The 27,864-nt window shown below is 40.7% G+C and overlaps 1 protein-coding gene across 3 annotated transcripts; it reads left to right on the forward strand.

Annotated features, from left to right (window-relative positions):
* The first annotated feature begins 4 nt into the window (after positions 1-4).
* On the forward strand, positions 5-27,652 carry SPATA18 (spermatogenesis associated 18). Of its 3 annotated transcripts, XM_075025754.1 has the most exons (13): positions 6-511; positions 2,855-2,960; positions 3,070-3,185; positions 4,691-4,809; positions 8,904-8,999; positions 16,672-16,806; positions 17,477-17,702; positions 18,725-18,883; positions 19,437-19,612; positions 21,533-21,656; positions 22,009-22,077; positions 22,856-22,901; positions 23,375-27,652. In XM_075025754.1, exons 1-13 carry the CDS (start codon positions 425-427, stop codon positions 23,380-23,382), a joined length of 1,467 nt encoding a protein of 488 aa, XP_074881855.1. In that variant the 5' UTR covers positions 6-424; the 3' UTR covers positions 23,383-27,652. The 3 variants fall into 3 exon arrangements, with proteins under 3 accessions (XP_074881875.1, XP_074881855.1, XP_074881866.1); XM_075025765.1 differs by lacking the exon at positions 22,009-22,077; XM_075025774.1 differs by lacking the exons at positions 8,904-8,999; positions 23,375-27,652 and having other exon boundaries at positions 5-511; positions 22,856-22,918.
* The last annotated feature ends 212 nt before the right edge of the window (positions 27,653-27,864 follow it).

Genomic DNA, 27,864 nt, shown 5'->3' on the forward strand with positions numbered 1-27,864 from the left:
AGGCGGGTCCGTACCGCCGGCCGGGAAACGCGTTACCTGGCGGCGCCACCTGGCGGCCGAGGGGGTGTCCCGTGTCCCCCGTCCCGTCCCGTCCCGTCCCCGCCCCGCTCCCCGCCGGGCCGGGCCGTGGGACGGCGGGCAGCCCCGGGGGCGGCCGCCGCGTTACCACAACCGAGGCGCGCCCTGCCTGCGTCGCCAAGGCACCCGCCGCCGCGCCGGGCCCGGCCCACGTTAACAATCGCGATTATAAAAGCGGCGCGAACGCGGAGCCGCTCAGAGCAGCGGGCCCGGGCCGGCGGTACCAGCGGTACTAGCTTTCGCCCCCCGGCCCGCGGAGGGCTCCCGGAGGGACGGGACGGGGGAACCATCCCATTCCATCCCATCCCAACCCATCCCAACCCCGGGAGCGAGCTGACATCCGGCCATGGCCGACGGCTTGAGAAGGCTGGTCGGGGCCGAGAGCGGCCGGGTGCTGCAGGAGAAGCTGGAGAGCTGGTACCGGGACTACGAGGTGGGCCGCGGCCGCCCGCGGGGTTGTCTGTGGGGGTGTGTGTGTGGGGATCCGCGTCTGCCGGGGGCCCGTACGGAGGGCGGCCCGCCTCACCCCGCGGGCCCCGAGGGGGCGGGAAGGCCGCCGGCAGCGGCGCCGTTGCTGCGGTGCCCGGGCCCTGCGGCGGTTTCCGCGGCGACGGCGGGACGCGGAGCGGCGGCGGCCCCCACCCCCGTCCGGGGGGAGCGCGGGTGCCCTTAGCCCGGTGCAACAGAGACGGGCAGCCGGCCCTGGGGAGCAGGTAGCGGCCGCCGCTTGGGGTTCGGTTGGGGACGTTGACCCGCACAGGCGCCCGGTTATCACAGTTTTAACACCCGGTGCCTGTAGCACTCGCAGCTCCAGCCGGTTTCTTTTCTGCCTGTGACGGGGTTCGCTGAAAGCGAGGACTGGAGGTTAAACGTGGTTATTTGAGCTGTAAGGACTGAGTCTGGATCAGAAAAGAGTTTTGCAGTAAAAGACGGGCAGATGGAAGGACCATGGGCGAGGGTGCGCTCAGAAGGAATCGCCTGTGGCCTGGGAACGGTCAGGAAAACCGAGGAAAAAGGACAATGAAAGTGAGAACGGAGTTATCCAGCTTCCCAGCTCTTCTGGGTGGGAAACCTGGTAGAGCTGAGAGGCTGCTGCAAGACAGCACAGCTGCAGAAGGGCTTTGGAAGGGGGGAAGCAGGTGTGAGGAAGGAGTTTCGGGTATGGGTGAGGAGAAGGCTGCAGATGGATGTAATGGGATGCATGGAGGAGTAAGAGGTAACGGGAGGTTGAGGAGGCAAAACACTGGAAGAAGTAGAGAAAGTGTAAAATTAGGGACAGGTGAGATGAAGGGACTTGAGATTTGACAATTACAAATTTCGTCAGCGGAAAATCTTGACAGAATTCTCACTCCCTTGTCCCCAGGTTGCATTAGCTTCAGGACACTGATAGTTGATGTGGTCAGGAGCCTATAACTACCTACCATGTGCTATGGTTGGTGAGAAGAGGTGCTGAGCAGAGATGCAGCCTTTTCAAGGGAAGTCAGTTCTTTTTTTTTCTTCATGGTATGTAGGAGTTTCAGCATATTAATAGCCAGCGTAACTTTCGGCAGGATTCATGGCAAAGGACAGTTTTGAGGAGGAGTTTGAAGGTAGCTGGTAAAGCTACCACAGAGTGCAGGACACCAGAGGAGGAAGAACAGGGGCATGCATTTTAAAATCTTGCAGATGGATGGTGGAGGTAGACCTCAGGAGGGCTGAGCAATAGTGGGAGCTGAACTCCCCATAATAGTGAGGTGGGGGTAGTCTCTGAGGTCTTGGGAAGTGAAGAGGAGCAGTTTCAGGCTGCCATTGCAGAAAAGGAGGAGCGGGCAGATGGAAGCACCATGGGTGTCATGTCAGTGTAATGAGCTGGAAAAATGCACTTTGCAGTGGTATTCTGGTGGAGGCTAGCACGGTGAGACTGTGCTCCTTGAGGCCAGAGGAAAGCATGTTGCAGCAATCAAAGTGCAAGCTGACAGGGGCATGGGTTGGGAGTTTTAGCTGCTTTGGAAGCTTGTAAAAACTGTATGGAGCCGTTAAAGCCTGAAGATCTAGAGGGTGATCTCTGTTAAAGATGATACACAGGTTACAGATAAAGATTAAGGAAGCAGGTACAAAGTATGTGTTCTCCTGGCAGGTGCAGTAGGATCCTGGACAGATTAACCCCATCAGCTCCTTTTCAGAATTGCATTTGCTGAAAGTGGTGTAGGTTTGCTGTTCTGTTGTTTCCTAGGCATAATGCTGGATTTTGCCCATTCTTCAGTAGTATTTGTTTCAGTTGGTAACTCTTAAAAATCAGATGAAATTGCATGGAGGACTCGTGGCTGTTGACAAAGCAAGATAATAGCCTTATGTGTATTATTTCAGCTAATATGGAAAATCATATTTTAGACTAATACATTTTTTCATCCAACAATCTCTTATTATTTTAAAAACTCTGTGCTGAAAGATTTTTAACAGTTTAAATTATTATTATTTAATTATTATTATTCAATTATTATTATTTAACACTTTCAATTATTATGGTTCTTCTTTTGGAGATATTTGTGGATGCATCTTCTTTATAAATGGGGAAAGGAGTAAGTTTTCTCAAGTAGTGAATTAACTGGGTGATAGAAGTCCTGATGTCTTGTTTGTTTGCCTATTAATGTGAACCTTTAAAGGTGAGTATTCTAGCGGATGCAGTAAGAAAAGGTTGTGAAGATGTAATTATAGCAGGGGGGAAAACGTGATCATAACAGGAATAATTTTAAGTAAGAAAGCCCAGGCAGATGTATTAATACACAATAATTTACAGATTAATTCCTGTGATCAGAATCTGAACCGATGCTGTGAAATAATAGAATTGAACTCTGAGATTCAAGGGCAGCTCTTCACAATCCTCAATGAAACATCTCAAGAAGGTAAATCAGTGCCTTGCCTTATTACTAACACATTTCACACGTGTCATCTTTTCAAGCTCTGGCTCTTTCTGTAACCGTTCTCAATTTCTTAATGTATGTATTTTCTTAGGTGGGCATTATGCAGGTGTGGAAACAATCAAAACTCGTCTCCTGCCATGGCTAGGGACTTGTTTTTCATGTGCTACTTCAGGAAAGCTCTTCGAAACCAACCTCTCTCTCACTCAGGTACGTAGGAAACTTATTTTAAGGGAATAAAATGGTGTGAATTTATAGCTGCAGGAGAGCTTTAATGACTTTCTGTTAATAATAGCTTCCCTCCCTAATTTTGGTTAATGAAATATGTCCGTAGTTGCTCATGGAGACAACTATGCTATTTCTCTGTCTCATCTCGTGTTTCCTTTGAAAGGGAAATCAAAGAGGTTGTTAAAGTTACTTTTGGCCTTCTAGGGCTTATGCTGTTTCACAACAATGATTGACAATATGGAGGAATTTGCTTTTAAGAGAAGCTATGTTCTTGTACAGGTTTCCTTTTCTAGGTAAAGAATTATGCTGCATTTGCAGAGACATCATAGAAGTATTTATGCCATATCTCTATCAGTAAAACCTAACGCTATGTGAAAATACATGTGTAAGCTGAAGGTGTGTATAAACTCCATGTGTTTGTCTGTGAGCTCCTTTTATTTTTTTGAAGAAAAAGATCGTTGTTTAGTATCTCAGCATTGTAATATCCCCAGAAGGGCGGGGGGGAAGTGCTCATGTCCATCACGATACCACCACACACCTGACATGATGTTTGGAGTTAGTATGTATTTGGTATTTACTGAAGGGGTTGTAGTACTTACAGTTTGGCAGAAAAGACAGATCTGCTATGGCTTTGTGCTTTGAAACAAAATAAGAGTGTTGGTTGATGCAAACTAGGGGAAAATATTGAAGATCTTGAGATTTGACAGTGATGCCTCCATGTTCTCTGACTTCTTATTTTTACACCTCTTCTGTCAAAATCTTTGACAATTAAAATAAGGACAAATGAAAAGTGATATCCCTTAAAAGTCAGATTCTAGTGTATTGCAGGAGTAGAGTTCTGCCAGAAAAACCCAAAATGTAAAATAATGATGTTATTAAATGACACTACACCCGGTGCACCAGTTATGGGTTTGTCATTGCATGTGACATTCAAAATTTAATGTAACTGCTGCACAATTACTTATTTAATTCCGGTAGTATCAGGCAAATCTATAGGTTGTTAAAAACAGCGCTGCATGTGTAGTAGCGTGCTTTCTGGAATGACAACAGTTGCCTCCTCTGTTCTAATAACTTTTTCTGTCATTTTGTGTATGTGAATTCCCCAAAACTTCACTTGAGTTGGTGATATAGTCAGTCAGAAGATGACTGACTGGAAAAAAATCCATGCAACACATCTTCAAGAACACTTTCTTCAGATGTTGTATATACGGGTAGTAAATCTGCATATGCAGACCTTCCATATTCTCTATCATGAGGTATAAATGAAGTGAGTATTTTTCTTAATATAATTGAGTCTTTGTTTCGTGTGCCTGGAAGGTATTGCTTATGTCTCTAGAAGGTATGCAATTGCTTTTGTTTTCCGTTACTTTAGAAATTAGCTTTACTGAAATGTTTAGAAATACATCTGCTAATAATGCTATACTACATTGATGAAGGATTCTGTAAGGTAGAACATTCAAGCAGTGTGATTTTGTGTTTCACTATAGGATTCAATTGAGAAAGAGAGGCAGCTGAGAGAGCTGGCCAGCAATCAGACTTTTCAACTGCAAGAGCTGCAGGAAGAACTGACTTCAACTCGTCTACAGCTCAGCCATGTGCAACAAGAGTAGGGGAATTAACTGTGATTCTTTTTGTTTGGTTTTTGTTTTTCAACAAGCCATATTTTTCTCTTGCCATCTAAATACTGATGGAGATTTGTAAAATGTTTCATTTCGGGCTTAAACTCAGAGCTTCAAAATACATCTAGGCTCTGGATTGTCCATGTGTGTCCAAAGTGGGGTACAAATGATACAGTTGTACCCACAATCATAAATGGTCTTGGTAGGTTTTGATTCTGACAGAGGAGTTGGAAAACATGCCAGTATTCTAGATAAAAGGGGTTTGTATAATGCATGACCATCGCTGTGGAATTATAGTCAATGAACTGTTGCACGCTGAGGAAACCTTGATAAAAATCAATTGAGTAGCTATAGTGCAACACTTATTGAAGGACCTACAACATGTCATAATTAGTTATGGCATGTAATCGGTATTTGAACATCTAAGAAGATCAAAACCCCCTGTGGTAAGATGGAGGAAGAAGGAGAGACAGATTTTCAAATAAGTGACTAGGACTGAACAATTTTTGTACAGTTGCATAAAACTTATTTTATGGAGCATTGTAGTCTCAAAATTATTTAATTGCTTCAGAAACAAATTTGTGCAGTTAGTGCCAGTTCCAGGGCCATTTCAGAGGTAGCTCCAAGTGACAGAGGCTTTCTCATTCATCCTATTAGCATGAGAACAATGAATGCTTACAGTCCTTTGGTCAGTACAATAAGTGATATAATTTAATGCTCTTACTAAGTGATTCCAAGAATATCAAGTTCTCAGAACTACAAACTCTATTAGCTAGATTAGAGGAAAGAGGTTCAATAGAATATTTCATCCTGTATCCTAATTTTGCAGATATCTCCTGCTTTCATAGAATTGTAGAATCACAGAATGTTTTGGGTTGGAAGGGATAGTCAAAGTTCATCTAGTACAATGCCTCTGCTGTTGGAAGGGACATCTTCCACTAGATTAGGTTGCTCAGAAACCGTTCAACCTGACCTCGAACACTTCTGGGGATGGTGCACCCACAACTTCTCAGGGCAACCTGTTCCAGCATCCCACCACCCTCATCATAAATAATTTCTTCCTTATATCCAATCTAAATCCTCTCTCTTTTAGTTTAAAACCATTACCCCTTGTCCTGTCAGTAGGGGGAAGAAAAAAAAAATTAGTCTTTCCTCTCATGGTTTAAGCCCAGCTGGTAACTGAACACTACGCAGCTGCTCACTCACTCCTTCCCCTCCCCCCCCCAGTGCAATGGGGGAGAGAATTGGGGAGGAAAAAAAAAAAAGTAAAACTCGGGGGTTGAGATAAGTTTAATAGAACAGAAAGGAAGAAACTAATAATGATAACAACAATAATAAAATGACAATAATAATAATAAAAGGACTGGAATATACAAAACAATGATGCACAATGTGATTGCTCACCACTTGCCAACCAATGCCCAGTTAGTTCCCAAGCAGTGATCCGCCCAGGCCAACTCCCCCCAGTTTATGTACTAGGCATGACGTCGCAGGGTATGGAATATTCCTTTGGCCAGTTTGGGTCAGCTGCCCTGGCTGTGTCCCCTCCCAACTTCTTGTGCCCCTCCAGCCTTCTTGCTGGCTGGGCATCAGAAGCTGAAAAATCCTTGACTTAGTCTAAACACTACTTAGCAAAAACTGAAAAATCAGTGTGTTATCAACATTCTTCTCATACTGAATCCAAAGCATAACACTGTACCAGCTACTAGAAAGAAAATTAACTCTATCCCAGCTGAAGCCAGGACATCTCCCCATCTTTCTTATAAGCCCCTTTTAAGTATTGAAAGGCTGGAATAAGGTCTCCCTGAAACCTCTTCTCCAACCTAAACAATCCCAACTCTCTCAACCTTTCTTCATAGGAGAGGTGTTCCAACCCTCTGATCATTTTTGTGGCCCTCCTCTGGACCTGTTCTAATAGGTCTATGTCTTTCTTGTACTGGAGACCCCGGGGCTGGACGCAGTACTCCAGGTGGGGTCTCATGAAAGGGGAGTAGAGGGGGAGAATCACCTCTGTTGGCCTGCTGGCCATGCTTCTTTTGATGTAGCCCAGGATACGGCTGGCTTTTTGGCCTGTAAATGCACACTGCCAGCTCATTTCTAGTTTTTCATCTACCACTGTCTCCAAGTCCTTCTCCACAGGCTGCTTTAATCCATTTTTTCCCCCAGTCTGTACTGATGCTGGTGGTTGCCCCAACCCAGGTGTATCACCTTGCACTCGGCCTTGTTGAACTTCAAGAGATTCACGTGGGCCCCCTCCTCAAGCCTGCCAAGGTCCCTCTGGGTGGCATCTGCTCCGTCAATAATATCAACTGCACCACTCAGCTTGGAGTCATCCACAAACTTGCCAAGAGTGCACTCAATCCCGCTGTCAATGTCGTTAATAAAGATATTGAACAGTACTAGCCACAATACAGACCCCTGAGGGACACTGCTTGTCACTGATCTCTGTTTGGATGTTGAGCTGTTGACTGCAACCCTGGGCACAGCCATCCAGCCAATTCCTTATCCATCAAATCCACATCTCTCCAATTTAGAATCAAGGATGTTGTGTGGGACCGTGTCAAAGGCCTTACAGAAGGCAAGGGAAATGACATCGGTTGCTCTTCCCTTATTCACCAATGCATATTAGTATCTCTCATGTCTCATTTTGGATGAGTGCAAGCATTCTAATTGTTCATTATCAAAAAAGTCTCTCAGTCAACTCTGAGTGAGTTAAAGATCAGTGCATCCCCCTGAAGAGAAGAGGACAAAAAAATCTTGTGATCTCGCAGTATACATTAAATATCAAAAGTGACAATGTGGGACAGAGAAGGACCCCACAAAGTTTGGAAGAAGGGAGAAGTTTTTTGTTCTTGGTATTTCAAATGGTTTGCCAGAATTAGGTAATCTTGCAAAATAATTCCAGCCTGAAATGTTTAATAAGCAAAGAAGTTGTTCTCTGTTGTTATTTCTAACTATAGAGAAGGGTTGTGGGAGATTGATGGATCTTATCAACATATATACCTGAAGGGAGCATGTAAAGAAGACAGAGCCAGGGTTTTTCCAGTGGTGCCCAGTGACAGCACCAGAGTCAGTGGGCACAGACTGAAACACAGGAGGTTCCTTCTGAATATCAGGAAACCCTTTTTTACTGTGAGGGTGACTGAGCAGTGGCACAGGTTGCCCAGGGAGGTTGTGAAGTTTCCATCCTTGGAAATATTAAAAAGCTGTTTGGACACGGTCCTGGGCAAACGGCTCTAAATGGCTCACGTGAGCAGGGGGAGTTGGACCAGAAGACCTCCAGAGGTCCCTCCCAAACTCAACCACTCAGGTATATATAAAGATTGTTTTAGGGGTGAGGCATTTTATCCTGTGCTCCTGTGTGGATAGAAAGAGATTATTTGATGAGCTGGAGAAAAGTGTTGGATGGTCAAGGCAAGGACAAGGAAAGTTATGCGCTGGTACAGATTGGAGTGAGCATGTGGCAGTTTGCAGTACAAGAAAAAGTCATTTTGGGCTAGCTCCTGTAAGAAGTGGGAAATTAGTGGTAAAGCTTTTGTACAGTTTTGCGAGTTGCATTTCTCTGTGCAGTCAGGTCAGAGAGGTGTTTGCTGTGGTTTGCAAAGGTAGAAGTCTGGAAGATGGAGGGTTGGGAGGAGGTAATTCAAGCAGTGATGAAGTCATGCATGAAAGTTTCAGAACTGATCCTTTCAAGGTGGTGCAGTATGGAGTCATGATTGTGTAGTTATTGGCAGATGGGACAGGTGCAGGAGAAAGAGAATTCATGTGCCAAGATAGCCCATCTATGGACAGTGAAGTCACTCTGAATGCTGTAAGTTGTTGAAATAGATGGAGAAACTGGAACTGAGTCTTAATGAAAAATAATGGATCATAGCAAAATAATTCTGTTATTGCATAGTCAGATATGACTTTTTATAAGCTATTTGTGTGCTGATAGTCTGCACAAAAGCCCACTGTGATTGTTTTCATATGTTAAATTGGTATGGACTTGGTCTGCTTAAACAGTCAGTTTGTCATATTAAATTCTCTGGTAGAATCTCTGCCTTTACCATGAAGGTTATTTTATTAATTTTTCTTGCAGTCTGGCAAAAACCCAGTTGGCTCTTGAAGACACAAAGACCAAATCAGCCACTACTCTTTTGGCAGCAGAAGACGAAATTGTTCAGCTAAAAGCAGCGTAAGAAAAATTGAATCTTGGGGTATTTGTGGCAGAAGTCAGCATGCAGAGACACAGTCTGTCATTTACCTGACTGGGTTCTGTTTATTTTGTACTGTCCTATGCTATAGGAAAAAATAGGTCTAGCTCCGTAACATCCCGTAGCTTTGTTTCTTGGTGTTATATAGAGAGAATTAACATAAGTAGATCCATGTGAGAACTCTTATGGCTGAACTTCTATCCTTTTTTCTTTAGGATAGAAGAAGGATTACTTTGAAACTAGCAGCTTGATAGTATTTGAATCTTGTAGATGAAGTTAAATAGGAGAGAACCATATTCTGAATATAGCTGGAAACCATGGTTTGCAATTTGCTATGATGCTCTTGGAAGTAGTGTGTGTGTTAAATAAGAGATATTTCAGTCTCTCTATCTTAAGATAAGGTTCTTTATATGGCTTTTTCTTTTAGACCATTTTTGCCAAATCCTTTTGCCTGTCTGCACAGGAGTAATGGCTATTGGTAACGCTGACGTCTCTGGTTTAAAAATGTTTTTTGAGTTTCTAAGTGTGTTGGTCACACCTGGGAAGTTAATCTGGATCAGTAAGGGTGCAGCTGGGGGACCTACCCTTCCATTTCAATATAGGGGTCCTTAAAACTAATTTCCTTTTATGGCTTGACCTACAAGCAGTTCTAGAAGCAGTAATAATTCTTCACTCTTATGAAATGTAGCCCACGTCTTATTTGGGTGGTGGGTTTTTGGTGTGTTTTTTTTTGTTGTTGTTTTTGTTGAGTTTTGGTTTTTTTGTGTGTGTACGTGTGTTATATTGGAGATGAACACAAAGGTAGTTGAAATTAATTCCAACAGGATGTGAATTCCTGTGATAACTGACATTTCAACAACAGAAATATAGTCATACTTGTTAAATAAATGCTTGCAGTCTTTCAGTTAAATAACGTTGCTGCTCTTAAAAATGGAGGAAACTTGACTTTGCTGCTTACACTGTAGGAAAGGATATAACTGTCCATGAGTTTATCTTTTTTTTTAGGGCAACTGAGAGGATGAGTTACTCCTGATGAAGTTAAGCAAACAAAAAAACCTTAGGCCACTAGAGTTTCTACTTCCAATATCAAGTTGAATATTACTTGTTCATATCTGGATATTTATCATTGCTTCTAAAATAATGTTAATTGTTAGATTTTATCCATGGACTTTCCTAGCAAGTGTTGATCACTTTGGATATTAATTTTTTTGGATGGCTACGTGGAGTATAAAATCATATTCCCAAAAGATGGGCTCTTTTGATTTGTTGGGTGAAAAGTAGCTCATATAACTCCTTGATTCTTAGATATAACCTGACTGCTGTCTTCCTGATTAAAACTATTAGTAGGGAATAAAGGATCTCACAGTTCCCATGTGTAGGTCTTAATGCAGACTGGACAGAAATTCATGTTGTATTGGTGTAAGTGATAACTGTGTAACGATGACTTGGTGTAGGGTTTAGGGTTATTCCATCTGGGGTCCGGATGATGGAACACCAATATGATGATCAAAGTAGTAGTAGTTTATTGAGCTTAGCCGATCATTTTTATACAATTCTATAAGTTGTTTAGAAATTCTAATTGGTTGCTGCATGCAAGCATTTGGTGTCCACGCGCACAAGCATAAACGGTGATTGGTTACATCGGTACTGTCCACACGCACAGACGTAAGAAAAGGTTAGTTATACACGCGCATAAACATAGGACATAATTGGCCGTATTAATTAGAGCATGCAAGACTTGTCTTAGTCCAATTGGTCGAGATAAGTCCCTGAATTGAGGTTGTTTGTGCCAAGTTCCCTTTATCGTGGAATGTGCACCTGTGTTTTTCTAATTGGGATCTTTCTTCTTCTATCTTCTTGTTTAGTCTGTTCAAAGCCTTCTAAAGGCTTCTGGAACACTCTTGTGACCATGAGCTACTTTAAGGCCCAATAACTAAGTTCCATATAATTGAACCCTACAGCTTGGGAAGACACACACCATCACTCCAAATGTCCACCCCTTCCTTCTTCTGCCCCCAGCTTTATATGCTGAGCGTGACATCAAATGGTCTGGGATATCCCTTTGGTCAGTTGGGGTCAGCTGTCCTGGCTGTGTCCCCTCCCAGCTTCTTGTGCCCCCCCAGCCTACGTGTTGGTGGGGTGGGGTGAGAAGCAGAAAAGGCCTTGACTCTGTGTAAGCACTGCTCAGCAGTAACGAAAACATCTTGGCATTATCAACACTTGTTTTCAGCACAAATCCAAAACGTAGCTCCATACAAACTACTATGAAGAGAATTAACTCTATTCCAGCCAAAATCAGCAGATTCTCCACCCTTTATTCCATACCACTTACATCATGCTCAGGTCCCACACTATCTAATACAACCTCATTCACCACCACCACCACCCCCCCCTTCCCATCCTTTGGTATAATACACAGACATCATTCCCTTACTCTGTGAACCACCCCTATAAAATGTCTTCAAAATGTCCACAAACATCCACAAAATGTCCTTTGAGTTCATTTAGTCCATGACTTTGGGCTCCATCTGTTATGGTGGTCACTCAGGACAGGAGAGGTGGTGTGTTGTGTGGAGTTACTGGGCACCAAAGCCAGCTCAGGTCAGGTCACTGCTGCACTTGCACTGCTTCTTGTAAGGCTTGTCCTCCATTGGTTCAGGTTGTTCCTGCTATAGTAATTCCTATAACATGCAACTCAAATCCCGGGTTACAACAATTCAAAGGTTTTGCCATTACAATCTCCACCCCTGGTCCCTTTGGACCGGATCATAGGGTTTAATGTTGCAATGAACTCCTCTCCTTGCCCCTGCTCTGGCTTGGACTTATCCACAGACTGCAGTCCCTTAGGAGTGTGTATGCTCTAAGTGGAGCCTTCTCTCTGAGCCACAGTCTCTTCAGGGGTATATCTGCTGCAGCATAGACTTATCCACAGCCACAGGCACTTTGAGGTGCACCTGTTCCAGCCTTATCCATGGGCCACAATGCCTTCAGAGATAGACCTGCTCCAGCATGGCCTTAGCCACAGTCACTTCAGAAGTAGACCTGCTCCAGCATGGCCTTGCCCATGGCTGCAGGCCCTCCAGGGGTGTACCTCCTCTGTTGTGGGCTTATCCATGGCCATGCGCTTTCAGCTGCTCCAGCATGACCTCATGTACAGCCACTGGTGCTTCAGGGTGTACCTGCTGCAGCATGGACTCATCCACAGCCACAGATGCTTCGAGGTGTACCTTCTCCAGAGTGGACTTATCCTTGCGCCACAGTCCCTTCAGAAGTATACCTGCGGTGGCACAGACATAACCATAGCCACAGACACTTCAAGAGGTACCTGCTCTGGCATGGACTTATTCATGGCCACGGATGCTTTGGAGTGTCTTGCTCCCACGTGGACTCATCCACAGGTCACAGTCACTTTGACTCGAGTTCACGCTGAAGTTCAAGCCTGTCCAGTACAGCAGCACAGAAACAGCAGCGATGCCCCGGCCATCTGCCAGCCCAGGTGCATCGCCATTGCTGTTATCAAAATGTTCCCAGGCAGAGCAGAGTAAGATGATCAACAGTACGGCACTACAGCAAGCAGCAAGAGCAAAAAGCAGCCACTAATGAGCACTAGACTCTAATTTACAGTAAGGCAAGCATGCCCCGTGGCAAGCACAGGAGCCTGTCAATTAAAAGCTAAACAGCAATAACAGCTATAAATTCAATCTAGCACATTCCAATCAAATCTGTCGTCATCTAGAACGCTTTGAGCCCCACGCTGAGTGCCAAAAAGGACTGTCATGGTTTAACCCCAGCTGGCAGCTAAGCACCACCCAGCCTCTCGCTCACTCCCCCCCTGCAGTGGGATGGGGGAGAGAATCGGAAGGGTAAAAGTGAGAAAACTTGTGGGTTGAGATAAAGACAGTTTAATAGGTAAAGCAAAATCCGCACATGCAAGCAAAGCAAAACAAGGAATTCATTCACCACTTCCCATGGGCAGGCAGGTGTTCAGCCATCTCCAGGAAAGCAGGGCTCCATTACACCTAATGGTGACTTGGGAAGACAAAACGCCATCACTCTGAACGTCCCCCTTTCCTTCTCCTTCCTCCAGCTTTATATGCTGGGCATGACGTCATATGGTCTGGGATATCCCTTTGGTCAGTTGGGGTCAGCTGTCCCAGCTGTATCATCTCCCAACTTCTTGTGCCCCCCCAGCCTGCTCCCTGGTGGGGTGGTGGAGGAAGCCCAAAAGGCCTTGGCTCTGTGTGAGCCCTGCTCAGCACTAACAAAAACATCCCTGTGTTATCAACACTGTTTCCAGCACAAATCCAAAACGTAGCTCCATACAAACTACTATGAAGAGAATTAACTCTATCCCAGCCGAAACCAGCACGTGTTGCCATTTGTACTACTGACAGAAGAATAAACCATTCCTGTTTTCCTATGAATTCAAGAATTCCGTAATCTCGACATACTTATGGTTCCTGTTATCTCTCAGTTTAGTTGGCACTCTACATTTGCATCTTCTGCCTGGGTGTTCAATTTTTTGTTGAACAAAGGTGATATTTTTCATGTTGTGTGAGTCATCTTTTCAAAATTTGAACCCTTTTAGTTGGGTGAAATCAGAATTGCCTAGTCTTCACCTGCCTGTCAAAACCAGAATCCTTCTAAAAGCAGAGAAAGTGAGGTCAGGACCAATCTGTGACACTTAGGGCAGGATTTTTTTTACACAAGGAGCAGTTAGTCAGGAGTGTTCTTTGCCCCTTTGTCTGTAAACTTTGTTTTTTGAGACTTCTAGAACAGCTGATCTCCTTCCTTTTGTCTATAGTCTGTCTGTCTCACATACTTAAATCAAAGAATGTTTTGCAAGACATCTTGGTCTCCTCGGCTGTTAGAACAAATGTGGTCTAGACTCAATATAATTAAATTCTATAGCCAGTATAAGCTTTTGTTATATCAAGATATTAATTATACCAGGATTTAGCTATTTGCTGCAGAATTCTGAAGGAAAATAAAAATTTTTTTAATTAATAACTATCAACATTTAAAAGCAATTGAAAGTTCTTCAGGGGAAGACAAAAAATAAAGTGTACTGAAACCTATTTTTATATACAGACTGAACAAAATCTTGTTAGTACTGTTATAAATGGAAGCTTACTACTAGCGTGCTTAGACTTGTGCCAAGGTCTAATCAAACTTAACATAGCCAGACGACTCACTTGGAAGTAAATGAGGTCAAGAGGACTTTTCTTTCTTGATCTGCTGTAGGGAGGACCTGTTATATAGATTGCCAGGAAGAAATTTTGACAAACATAGTTGTAATTAATAACAGCCAATATGGTAGCTTGAATCAGTTACCTCAAGACCTTGTAGTGTCACTGTTGCAGAGGGCTCTTAAAAACAGGTTAAACAGGCATCTGGCCAAAAATTACATAGGTGCAGTTGTTCTTGCCTTGAATTTCAAGGCAATCTGACTGAATGAGTCGGGCTTAGACCAAGGGCTGGGGGAACTGTGGGGAAGTTTATCGTTAATGAATTGTTTGAAACTGGAGAGTAGCAGTGGGCTTATTTATCCAAACAGCATTAAGTAGATACTTGACACAAATTCTCAAGGCTATTGTATTTTCTCCTGAGAAACTGGTTGAAGATGCCTATTTTATTTTTAAATGGTTAGATGGTGGAGTGTAAAACACTAGTTATAGCCTTAAAATAAAAATGGGTTATAAAAACTGTTCTGATTTTTCTAAGAACTATATTTTGCCTTGTTGGTTCCCATTATATTTTTTGCAGCATCTACATCTCTTCAACCTTAACAGAAAGATGATAATAGTCTCTTCATTTCAGATTAATATTTAGCAGTATGAGTGAATGAATTGCTAAATGAGTGAATTCACTCATTAGAGTGAATGAACAATAAAACAGGGGAAACTGAATACTGCATAGATTTAATTAGCATGGAAAGGATTAGTGTTAAGGCTTACAAAAGTCAGCTTTGGTAATTCATAAATATGTCTGTCTTAAAGTTGTTTTTTTCCTTTTTTGTATTTAGTTTTTCTTACAAAGAAAGAAACATTCATTTTCAGTGGTGGCTTCTCTTATGTTTGTGACTTGCTCTATGACTTGTGATGAACAATGAAAGGTGCAGGTATTTCTGCTGATTTCAGTCTGTCATGTGCTGTCCTGTTTTGGTTTTTTGGGTTTTTTTTTGTGTGTGGTTTTTTTTTTCCCCTCTCCTGATAAAGGCAGGCCTATAATTAAGCATCTGTTTGTATTTGTAATCATTATCTGCTGTCATGATGAAAAGATGGAAGCTTTGTGGATCTCACAGCAGTGAGATAAAGACCATCAAAAATTGCTTTAAAACCTTCTGAAAAATGCCCATGTGAATAGGGTTAAATAACAAAAAGAAAATAATATAGAAATGAAATGATTACTTTTTATTTATCCTTACTGTTGGATAGTTATTAACACTGCATTGTCTGTCTGCATTGTCTATTGTGGCAATTTAAGGAAAGCCTGACTAGTGTTTTGTATACTATACAGGGTTTTTTTTCACCTTTTATTTTCTTGGTATATAATGATTTTCCCTCATTTCTACCTCTAGAACTCGTCTTTCCAAATCTACTTTCCTTTCCCAGTTGTTCTTTATATTAGAATTCTTTAACCCTCTTTTACTGCTACTCTTCTAGAAGTCCTTGCTGGAGGAGCTGACTAAAGACTTCCATGGGATTGTAGTAGTATCTGCAGCTTTTCCTACCTAGGTTAGAAGGACAGGCTTTCCTCTTAGCAGATGTGCTGGCTTTATTACCTGTGGTCCTCTCAGTCAGCCTGCTCCTTAAAAAGTCAGAACGGGGAGTTTGTCAATTGATAGGTGTTACAGCTTTCATTGATTCAAATCCTCAAAAATCTCACCAGGGTCCTTCAGTAAAGAAAAGGAAGAACAGACTGAATGCCTCCAAAATAAATAGAAAGCATCCTTTTTTTTCATTTTTTCTTTTCTTTCTTTTTTTTTTTTTTTCTTTCGGAAAGAGGAATACAGTAAGACCTGGGTTAGGTAGGAAAGCAGAAAAGTTGGGATACTTGCTACCGTTAAGTAAGAGTAAAGGACAGAAGATAAACTTGCTTAACTGGTTGTCTGCCAATGTTTAAGAAACACTGCTTCTCTTGGGGAGAGCAGGAGAGGAATCATTAGCTTTTGATATGACTTGAATAACATAATTGGTGATATCCTTTGACTGACTAATATATTCCAGCAAAGAAGAAAACCCAAGGACCTGGTGTAAGAAAATACCTAGAGTCTTGAAGTGTAGGAAAGAAAACTGAGCTGGTTTAGTTAACATCTTAAATATGAGAAGGAAACCAGTTTCTTTCTTAGACCTTATCATCTGAGCTAGTGCAAGGACACTAAATGTTAACCAGTGATCTCTCCTGTAACATAAAGTGTAGTGTATCCAGTCTCCTGCCACAGTACACTTTTACATTTCAAAGCATAGTTAAGAGTATGCTTTGGAGTATGCTTTTTTTAAACTCTTGATTTCCCTGTATTTCAGCATAAGGAGCTTGCTCAATATTTCTCTTCTTTTTCTGTTCTTTTTGTTTGATGATGAGGATTAATTGATAGATGGTTTGTATTGGTAGAAGGACGTCTTGTGACTGACTTTATTCTCTGTGGTTAAGTCTGAAGACTTCCTGTGCCCAAGAGAAGGATGCCCTGAGGAAGTTAGATCGTCTGAATGACTATGAGCAGCAGATTCAAATACTGCGGGATGAGATTTCTATCCTGGATGCCCAGAAGTCTGTTCTCCAAAGCAGGTAGAGGCATTATTCAGGGGGGTCACTGAATCAGAGAAATTGTTCATGTTTGGTAGCATGAATTCCCTCCTCATTTGAAATTGAAGTATAAAGAAAAACTAAGTTTTTGTACTTTGTTATGAAGGAATATAAACTCTTTAACTGATTTCTCTTACTGCCCAAATGTTTTAATTTCAGGCAGCTGTGTTAAGTTTCTGGCAAAACAGCAAAGGCAGCAGCTTTACAAAATACATTGAGAGCAACTGTACAGGGTAAAAAGAGGCGGTTAGGTTTTTTGTTTATAAGTCCTCTTTGAATACTGCATCATTACAGGGCAGAACTTGTTGTTATATTCTCACTTGTTTGACTTTACAAGTCTTCAGCGGCACTGAAAGAGGAACAAATCTCCAAAGTATTACTAGTTAACATATTGTTAACAGACCAAAGTGCTTGGCTGTACACATTTTAGGAATTACTTTAATTTTATTGTTCAGGTTCTAGCCCATAAAATGTATTGACACAAATGCCTTCATATTAGACTAACCAGCTGCAGGTTTACTTCTTTAATTATGTTGGCTCAAAATCTCACCTTACCCCGATAATAATTAAATTGACACAAAACTCTGTGCACTAGGCAAAAGCATCTGACAATGGTGAAGCGACCTCATGCTTCTTCACATGTCTGTCATAGGTTTGTACGGAGCCGCTCTCCTTCCCCAAGCAAGTCACCTAGTCCACTTCCCCTGAGGAGCTGCTCACCTGGCCGAGCCAGACGTACAAATGCTTCACGTCGTGCCTGCCTGGTAGCTCGCTTTGGTGACATTTATGCTCAAGAACGCTTGGATGCAGAGACCGATTTGAGGTCATACATCAATGACACGGAGAGGGTACAGAGGATAATATACATTGCAGCTGTGGTAAGAAAAAAATGGTATTTCTTTTTTTACAGAAAGGCCAGAAGTGTTTTATAAAATATTATGGCTGGATTGGATTAAATTGTGTGTAAATCAGCATTTCTGTGAAGTATGGAGAAGAAAACTTCTCTACTTTTTTCCCTTTTGATTTTCCTTTCTTTCCCTCACATTTTTACATTGAACTCTCAGTTTAGTGTCCTTTTCTGACTGTCCTGTCCCAACATTAGAACAGAGTCAGTGATCTACAGTACAGATGCTAAAAGGGGTGCATAAGAAGACTGAATAGCTCTGAAAGGTAGATGATTCCTGCACTAAACAACACCACCTCATTTAGGTTAATTCTTTTGGGAATACTATATTTTAGAAAGCTAAAAATATCTCCAAATCATGCTTCCCTCTTGCCTGTAGCTATGTGCTTCTCTAGTTTTATTGGAAGCCTTGAAATTACCTAGATACCTCATATTTACTATAAGCTCAGTCAGAAGAAATTTTTTTTTGTTCTTCTGTCCTTAATCTTCTTTTCTAGAAAATTGATGTAGTACATACCTGCATCAGAGAGGCAGTGTGCCTCTTAATGTGTGTGATCCCAAGCACACTTAACTTACTGAAGTTTTTTTCCCACAACTGTCATTCAGTTTACACTCTCCAAGTCAGCCTATCTTCCCAACAGACAAGAGGTGTTCCTGTCTGACATGTTAGACTGTGGCATATAAAATCTCTTATTGAATTCTGCTCTTGATATCTTTGAATGTGATTCCATTGATCGTGGGTGTGTGGTAGAATCCTACATAAAAATAGAAAGTTAGGTGGGAAGCTTTTCATTCCCATCTTCTGCAAATAAATCACACTTGATTTAATCAGAGAAGTCTTCCCAGTTGAGTACTATTTTTAACTTTCACTTTTACAGCAGTGTTTTATATTCCTCCTTACAATGATGATACTGGGTGAAGTTCATCCTCTTAGATAATTGATAAAAAATGAATCTCATTCTCCTGGATTTAACTAGATGTTCTTTGCGTTTGCAGGAGTCTTTTCGTGCAGCAAAGACGGCCTACAGGCAGTTCAAAATACGTGTAAGAGACACTCTGTCTCTAGGTCACTCGGGTCCTGAGTCACTTGAAGACGCTGTCCTGGATTATATAGTTCGCCATGAGGATCTGTATGACGTTCAAGCCAGTGTCAATGTAAGCCAAGGGCAGTGAGGAAGTGATGTGTTGATCTATTTCAGTAGCTAATAAATTCGGAATGTGTAAACTAGAACTGCACTGTTACCTGAAGAAGGAAAAGAGTTTATTGCTTGGATGTTATGTCTTGCAGCAATTTATTTTCCAAAATAATATTTTGGTATGGCCCAGTAATCACTTGTTTTATTTGTCTGTGACTAGAATGTCTCTGTCTGCCTGAATAATATTTTTGGCAAGATACAGTGTAACTCTCTTAATCAAATAAATGTAAGCTAAATTTCATATTTTTCTTAAATTCTGTGCTCTACTGAAAAACTACACCTCCTTCCTAAGAATGATGTCAACGATGTAGGTCATACTTTATTTCTAAAATAACAGTGCATTCTTTCTGAAGTTAATATTTTCTGGAATAGCCTAAGACAATATTGCTGGGAGCTTCTTATAATGATTTTTAAATGTAGAAAGCTGAGAGGCATATTTAGGAGGGATTTCCATACTTGCCCCTACATAAAAGTGTTAATGAGCTCAAATTACTCAATTGCTTTTTTTTCAGGAAGTAATTAGCTCCATGAACATCAACCCAAAGATTTCATTTCCACCAGAAATTGATTTCATTGTGATCAGCACTTTGATTCGAGAGTTATGCCGTGTGGCTTTTTCAATGCAGACACTCGTTCCTCCTCTTGATGTTGCCTTTGGTATTGATGGAGAACTTTTCAGTGAGACCAAGTAAGAACTCTTACAGATTCTTACCACTAAAAAAATCCATCAGGTTGTATAGTCTACTTCTTTTCTAATTAATATAAAGGCTTAAGAGTGATGCTAAACATTAATATGGGGCAAATATTCCTGGTCTGTAGTGAATTGGGTATGTCTTTAAGGTTTATGATGGTGTATAAATGCCAGGATGTAGACCAGTGTTAACAGCTTTTTTTAATGAACAGAACAATTTTCTGGATAAACCTCAGTCTCTAGAGCATATTTAATTTATCCATTAAGAGGAAAATTATCACCAGCTTTCCTTTCCCTGTTTAGTCTCTGTCTGCCTCCAGTGTTTATAAAATGTGTGCACCTTTATTCCTCCTTTCTGGCCCATTTTGTAAAAGTCATGTTTACTGAGATCTGGCAGTTGGTGTCTGATACCAGCATCATCAGTACGTGTGCTGTGACCTCCAGGCTGTGGCTGCTGTATGACTTATAGATCTTGATACACTCCCATCTCTTCTGGTTTAGAGCTAAGCAAAAAGAAAAATGCCTTTTAAAAATGGGAATTTTGTTTAAAAATGCACACCATAACATAGTTTTTCTTTTTTCCATAGGGTCAGGGCTGGCTGCTTTGTTAGCTGGCAGAGAACTGTAGGGTACTTCCATGCCTTCAAGAAAACTAATGGATTGATAGCTCCTAAAAAATTGATCTCAAAAGCAAGAAAAGCCACACCAATAAGGAGATTTCTAATAATAATTTAAAATAGAATGGAACCCAGATGGGGAAGAGCTTGAGAAGCCAAGGAGATAAATAGAGAAGATAAAAGTAGCTCTTCAGCAGGAGAGTGCAAAGTCATACATGAGTACTTAATGATCCTGGCCAAATACTGGGCAGTTAGCTATTTGACACCCAAAGCTATTGGCTGTATTAAGAAGGCAGCAATGCTATGCTATAGTCTTGGACGCTTTCTCCACCTACTTCATGTGTGTGGCCTTCAAAAACCAGGTGTAATGTGTTTATACATGCTGCTGGAGAAGACATATATATACACACATTTATCCATCTATCTAGATAAATATGTGGCATATATATGTTTACATTTATAGCATATGTATGTGGTACACAGAGATGGAGCAAAATTTGTAGAAAGGGCTGGCCAAACCTCATTGTACCCTATACCTTTCTCCATGCAGAGCTTCATGCCTCTATTTACAGCATTGTTTTATATAAATTGCTATTGTATATACATTACTAATGTATAGATGAATTATTGTTTTTTTTATTTCAGTTATTTGGTATTTGTTTTGAGTTTGAATCCACAAAACCAGACATGTATTATTCAGCTAATATTGCAGACTTAGGGAGGTAATATATATTTGGTATGTTAATACAGGCCTTCAAAATATGTTTTCTTAGCTAAAAAGTCACTGTTTCATTATCAGTATCTGAGGATCTTGCTAATAAAATTGCTTCTTATGTCTTATAAGATACTAGGATGTAACTTTATAGTTGAGATAGAGTATTTCTGTAATATCCTTTACAGGGGTCTTGTCTTAGCAAGATATTTCAGGAAGATGGGATAGCTATGCCTGCCAAAATGCTGCTCAGGAGATTTAATCTGTCAGTGGACTCAAGGACCCTGGCTTGTGTGGGGCTTATGCAAGAATATGGTCTTAGTGGCCTTCTGAAGTGTGAGATGGCTTTACTGGAGTGTCTCTCAGTATAAGTAGACAGTGTATTCTGCTAAGTCTGTCTTACAGATGTATTTCTTTTACAGGTTCACTTAAAGAATACTTACTTTTGTGATACAGAAATGTTGTCAAGAAAGATGTTTATGAGCTATAGCTAGTATTCTGCTTTTTATCAGTATTGATGACTTGAAGGATCATATTTATCTTTTGGCACTTATAGACAGACATTTCTTGTACTCTGTATTTCAACAGATACCATCGTAGTTTCGAGTCTGATTTCACAGCTGCCTTGGTGGCCTATCATGTATGGCCTGCTCTGATGGAAAATGATGTTGTAATTGTGAAGGGAGAGGCAGTCACAAAAAGAGGAGCTCTGGTATGTACTTTTGTTAAGAAATATGTTAAGGGAAGTAATTAGATTTGAACACTGTTTTAAAATTTGAAAAAGGTAAATTCTTGATTGTTCCCTATAAGGCTGGAGTTGTGTATATCAAATATCAGTTAGGTTTTAGTGCCTCATCCTGTTTTTAGGATTAATAGTTCCATTTGCCTTAATGTATTCATTATGCAGATGTATGATTGTTGGCAGAGTCTGTTCTAAGGAGAAAGTTTACTGTGTTTACTCTCTGTCCTCAAGTCATGTCTCCAGCATGGCAAGTCTGCTTGCTGAGTCTGTCTTTATTAAATGCTCTCTCCCAAAAGAGGTTTGTCAAACTCTTCTCTTGTAGTGGTCTCACAGAAGTAGAAGTAGAAGCAGAAGCCGCAGCCGTAGCACCAGTCCTCTTCTAGCTCATCATGTAAGCCCCAGCTGAATGCTTGTAGTATAAACAGCATTGAGTATTTTAAACTCAGAATGTAAGCAACCTTTTAAAATGCTGATGTGGGAATAAATGCCTTTGCTGGGTCTGGAATGAGGTGAAGCTGAACTGACAGATAGTTATTGCCTGGTATAATTATCAGTGGAGATACTGTATGAGAAGTGGATCATAGTTAAATTCTCAGAAGTTTCAACTGTGGATCTCAGAATGCTTTCCCCTTACTCCCCCTTGCTTCAGTACCCTTCTGAATAACTAATTGCATCATCTGGAAGTGTTATAGTCATCTTGCAGTACATACACAGCACATGGTCCCTGCCTCCTGGAATTAGTAATCTAAATTTACCCTCTAATGCCTCAAAGGAGCAGAAAATCAGTGTAGGGTATGCAGGAGGTGGTACTAATGAGATATGTGAAACCTTAGCAGAGTCCTGCATATGGTATAGTTACACATTTTAAATTATTTCTGTAAAATCATGTATATTTTTCTAATTGTTAGCCCATCTTATTAAATTGACATAGGTGCCCTCAACTTAAAATATGAATATTGAAAATGTGAGAGGCTTTGGGTAAGACTCACTTTTTTGTGTGTGTGCAGGGTGTGAAGGAAAAATTAGAAAGTTGTTGAATTTGACTTTGTAGCAGTGGAGCTGCACTGATAGGCATGTGCAAATTTTCTGGATGTTGATAGGTCCCCAGGTGCCTTTCTTGGGTACAGTTCTTTAGCACACCTGAGTTTCCTTTTCTGTTTGTCTTGCAGTTGTCTCGAAGCCGCAGTCCTTCACCACTGAGGAGCGGAAGCCCAAGTAAGTGGGCATATTAGTCCATAATAACTCATGTTTTTCATATTAAGCCCTTGAACAACTGAGCAAAGAGGCAAAATAACATGCTGAAGGTCTTTGACTCTAAAATACTTGTCCAAGTCTTATTTTTATAATGGGTAGCCCCTTTCTTTTCTGTGTGTGGAAAAAGGCTGAAGTTTCTGGCTTGGAGGAGAGCTTGTTTTTCGCTCTACTCAGAACACTGTTATGAGTTCTGCCTGCTAGTTGCCTTTGTTGTGGCCAGTTCTGTAGTAAGTAAAACTTCTCTTCCCTATTCAAGAAACAGTTGGCTGCAAGCCTGCTGGCTCCATGCCTTTCAAAATCCAAAGAGATAGCTAAGTGGAGATGGTGAAGTGAGGGATTTCAAACAGTATGAATGTGTGCCCATCTTGAAGACAAGCAAATTTAGAGGCTTAGAAGAAAATAGTTGTACTGAAATGTGTCTTTTTCTTCAACAGGGCGTTAACTGGACATGTTCCTGTGACTCACTACATCTGGATCCAACAACTTCGCTGGTGCCTTTTCTCTTAAGAATACCTCAAATCTTGCAATAATGTGAATGGCAATTGTCACTCCAAATGGAGTTCGTGTTCAGTGGGGTTTTTAGAATTATAGAAGGCTAATTTATAATTTTAGAAACTACTTCAACCCTTCTGATTTAAAAAAAAAAAAAAAAGTGCATGCAATATAGAATCATACTCATTTGGCAAAATTTGCAGGACACTGAGGAACCCATGCTGTAATCCTGCAGAGGGAGATAGAATTATTGCATCTAGAATGTTTTCGAGAGATACTAAATGATGCAGTTTATCGTGATAGGATATTTAATATAACCTAAATGGTGAATGTTGCAGAATGTTGAGGTTAGCTGTTACTTGAAAACTATTTCATTAATTGGTGCTTATTTACAATTTTAGAAAATAGAGATAATCTTAGGATGTGCCAGTCTCACACAGCATCCTTTTAAATACATCGTTGCGGTAAACTGAATTTTCTAACTACAATGCAAAAGTTGCAAGATCATAAACTACTAGTATTCCAGCAATCCCCAGGACTTTATTGACAGCTACTTATGAAAGCATGGGTGTGTGCTTTAGCAAGGCAGTAATAGTCCTTGTTAAAGTCATTGTCACTTAGAAAATATCATAAAAAAGTGTAGTTTGGAACTTAAGGTATTTTGAAAGTGTGCTACTGACTATTTGTAGGCTTGAAATATTTGCTTGAGGTGGCCTATGTGGTATCACTTTTAATGGGCTTTCATACCAGACTGATAGATTAGTAATTCTTGTGAACACTGTGAAAAAAACCTGTCCACCTGTCCAGTTATCTCTTACTGTGGGTGTTCATTACATTTTACGTGTAAAAATCAGAGACCTGAAGAGATTTTATTCTGGCACTTTAAATAGTTTGTTCCCCTTGTAAATGTTTATTTTAATAGCAGCATTTTTGGTTTTGAAAGAACTGATACTGTCATTCTCTCAGAACCTCATCTGCAGGGCCAGCCTTGAATACAAACCACACAAGTGACTGCTTGGGGCCTTGTGCTTTTACATAGAAACATAGGATTTGTCATAATGGAGCTGATGTGTAATTCACCATCTCCACTGTCTCATTCTGGTCAATACCTGATGCTTCAAAGGTATGTGGAGCTTTCCCCAAATTCATCTCCACGATTTTGGAATATAAACAATCAGGAGGAAAAATTCTTTTCTGCTTCCTCTTTTAATCAGCCTATGCCCTGGAACATGACATTTCATTAATACTACTCTAATAACATGAGCAAAAGTATTTTTATTACTTCTGAAACTATTTAGTCCTTAAAATTAAGTTACAGGACCAGATTTTGTGATCCCTTTCCAGGGATCTTATGCAGATTTACACATCCATGCGCTTTCTCTCTACTTCTTGTGTGGCTTAAGACTTTGGCACAGGATCAGATTTCAGCAGACTTTAGTGCTAGTCCACATGAGCCATGGATCAGCTGTGACTCTAGTTCTACAGATGTATTTTCATTGGAATTTGGCCAATTAGTAACCGATGAGAACAAAATGAGGTCCTGTACACAGAGAAACATTCACAGAGCCATTCTGAATGAACTGAGGGGACACAAAGGCGCATGCACGTATGTGGTGTACTTTCATGTATCTAAGAAAGTCACAAGAGAAAATACAAAGCAATATATTTCCTCTTCTAAGAGCCTGATTGTTGGTCACAGCTATGGATCTGAGCTTGAAGTAAACCTGCATATTTCTGCACTGATCTCATGACTAAAACCACCCCAGTTCTGGAAAAACTGAGCACCTGTGACTTGTGTGGCAACAGAAGACAATTAGATATCCCGAGTATGGTTTTGAGCAGAAAAATGAAGGATTTCTCAAAATCTTGTAATTACCTAAGGGTGAAGGAGATGTAGGTTTTTTAGAAACTGGGTGTTGCATTTTTGTCTTCTGCATGTAATTACCAAGCCATGTCTATGTTATGATTTTGAGTTGAAGTAAGTTTCCATGCTGACTGTGAGAAAACTAAGGCTACGTCAAAGAAGTATGTTTTTCTTGACAAGCATGAGAGGCAGGGTAGTTCCAGACTTTCACACACCTGTGATGCCACTAGGAACTAGTATTCCCAAAGAGCTAAAATTGCCATAAAAGACAAATTCACAGTGCTTGGTAGACCATCTCATCTTACTCCCCCAGCAGGTACCTAGAGAACTAGTTAGTCTCAAAGTGAAAGAGAAAACTAATGAAATGACAGCCAATGACTTGTTTTGGTGGTGAGAAAGCACCTCTAGGATATTTTTTTTTTGCATAATGTTTCAGAGCAGAGCAAACCATTTTCAGCAAAATAGGAAGTCAGTCCACAGCATAGTAACACTTAATTAGTTAAACAAACCTTACTCTACTCAGTTGTACTCTGCAGCCCATAGTTTTTTTATAGGAATACACTGTTTTGTACTGGTTGCCTGTGCAGCTTATTTGTAGCCAATTAAATCTATAGATAGGTTAGAAGATTGCTTTTGGTGTCAAGGTAGACACTAACAGCTGCTGTGCTTCTTTTGATCTACATGACAACAGTGCAGAGAATGCATACCAATAAAGATTATATGGAATTAACCAGCAAATGCAAAATAACTTATAAAAAGAGACTTCTGTAATTGCTTGTAAGAGTCTATGAAAGAACGGATCATGAATGTGAAATTGATGATATTTTAATAAGAGTTTTTAAAATCTTAAGTAAGATTTTTAAAATTTTCTTGGTTTTTTTTTTCACTAAATCACAAGCCTGGATAATGCCATGCTTGTAAATACAGCAAAATAGAAACAGTAAGGGTGAATTCTAATAGATGACGAATAAAAAAAAGCCAGTAAGGCTTCTATTGCAAGGTAGTTTTAGAACAGTATGATCATGATAAAAGTGTTAATACCAGGAAAAGAAGGCTAGATTTTGAGCTAATTTAAACTCTTTGCATATGGACTGATGGAAGTGAGGCTGCACAGAATGTAAAAAAGCACCACCTTTAGGCCAAGGTGTTCATGTAGAACAGCACACGTTTATGAGGGATTTAGAGATTGCTGGAGAATTTCTCCTGCATATCAGCTCTTTGAAAGCTGATTATGTCTGTCTCAATTCAGAGGCTGTCCCACAGTCAGTCTGAACATGTAGATGTTTTATCATCTATTTCTGGGAAAATACAATGTCATCAAAGTATCTTCAGTCTTCCTTCTTCAATGTTTGCAGCTCAATAACATAGAGACCCATGCAGAGCTAGCAGATACTAAGGGTAAATGGCTCAGCTAAATTTGCTACTACACAATGAAGATTTAAATTCAGAACTTATCTTAGATAGATTCTCCCAGCATCCTGATAGGAGAAAGAAAGTTGGTAGCAGGAGGTTGGTGGAGTCCTCCTATCTAATATCGCTGGCAGTGAGCTGTGGTGCTGATTCAGCCTTGTAGGAGGCTCAAGGTGAGTGGTAAGTTAAAGCAAAAATACTCTACTGCCTGAAGAAAGTAAACGTGAAGGCCAAAAATTATCAAAATGCTCCCTGGAAAACATACGGCTGTACATCCTCCAGGATTTGAGTCTTTTAACTTTACTTTTATATTGCATATATGTACTGCAAAAGTTTGTCATCCTGTAAAAGTGCCATCAGAATTAAATACTGTCTTTCAGCTTTATGTAACCTTTGTCAGCCGTTTTTGATTGGTGTTAATTACACAGTGATTTTCTTCCTGTAGCGTTAAATAGTCTAGCTATGTATTAAATAAATGAAAATCTGTTCATTATGGTTTGCAGCTACATTAGCATGTGTTCAGACTGAATGTTTTAAGTTTCAAGACTACTGTATTTCTTTTAGTCATGCAGCATACTAAGCAAGTATACTTAAGAAATGTACTTTCACTTTATGCCAGTTTTGGATAGTTTAAAACAACACATGTAAGCAAATCTGTCACAGGCTCTTGCTGATATACAGTTGTGTTGTTTATGCGGAAGCTGTACCTTTCACTCTGTGGACAGAGTACAAACCAAGCACTTGGTGTCATTTTACTGTTAGCAGACAAAGGCATGAACACAAATGAAGTGGGCGGTGTATTTATACTTTCTTATGGCTTTGAGAAGGGAACACTTCTGCCTTGCAAAAACACAGTTCTCAAAGTAATGTTACCTGCTTGAAAATAAAATGTCAGCATGAAGATGCTGTCTGCCACTGTTAGTACTGCTTCCTGTGAAACTGTCTTTTCAAGGGCTTTGGCCTGCAATCAAAGGTGTTTGTTTTAAAAGAAAAAAAAATTATAAAGAGAGATCGTTTTAGGCTAATTCCTTCTCCTCACAGTAGCTGGCATTTAGCCTTTTACATTAGAGGAATATAATCTATCATAAGCAGATATGACACTTACCTTTGTAAACTGCATTCAGGACGTTCAGTGAAAACCTGTCTCTGTGTTGATGA

Source organism: Buteo buteo, chromosome 1 (assembly GCF_964188355.1).
Source record: "Buteo buteo chromosome 1, bButBut1.hap1.1, whole genome shotgun sequence".
In the NCBI taxonomy this organism is placed as follows: domain Eukaryota; kingdom Metazoa; phylum Chordata; class Aves; order Accipitriformes; family Accipitridae; genus Buteo; species Buteo buteo.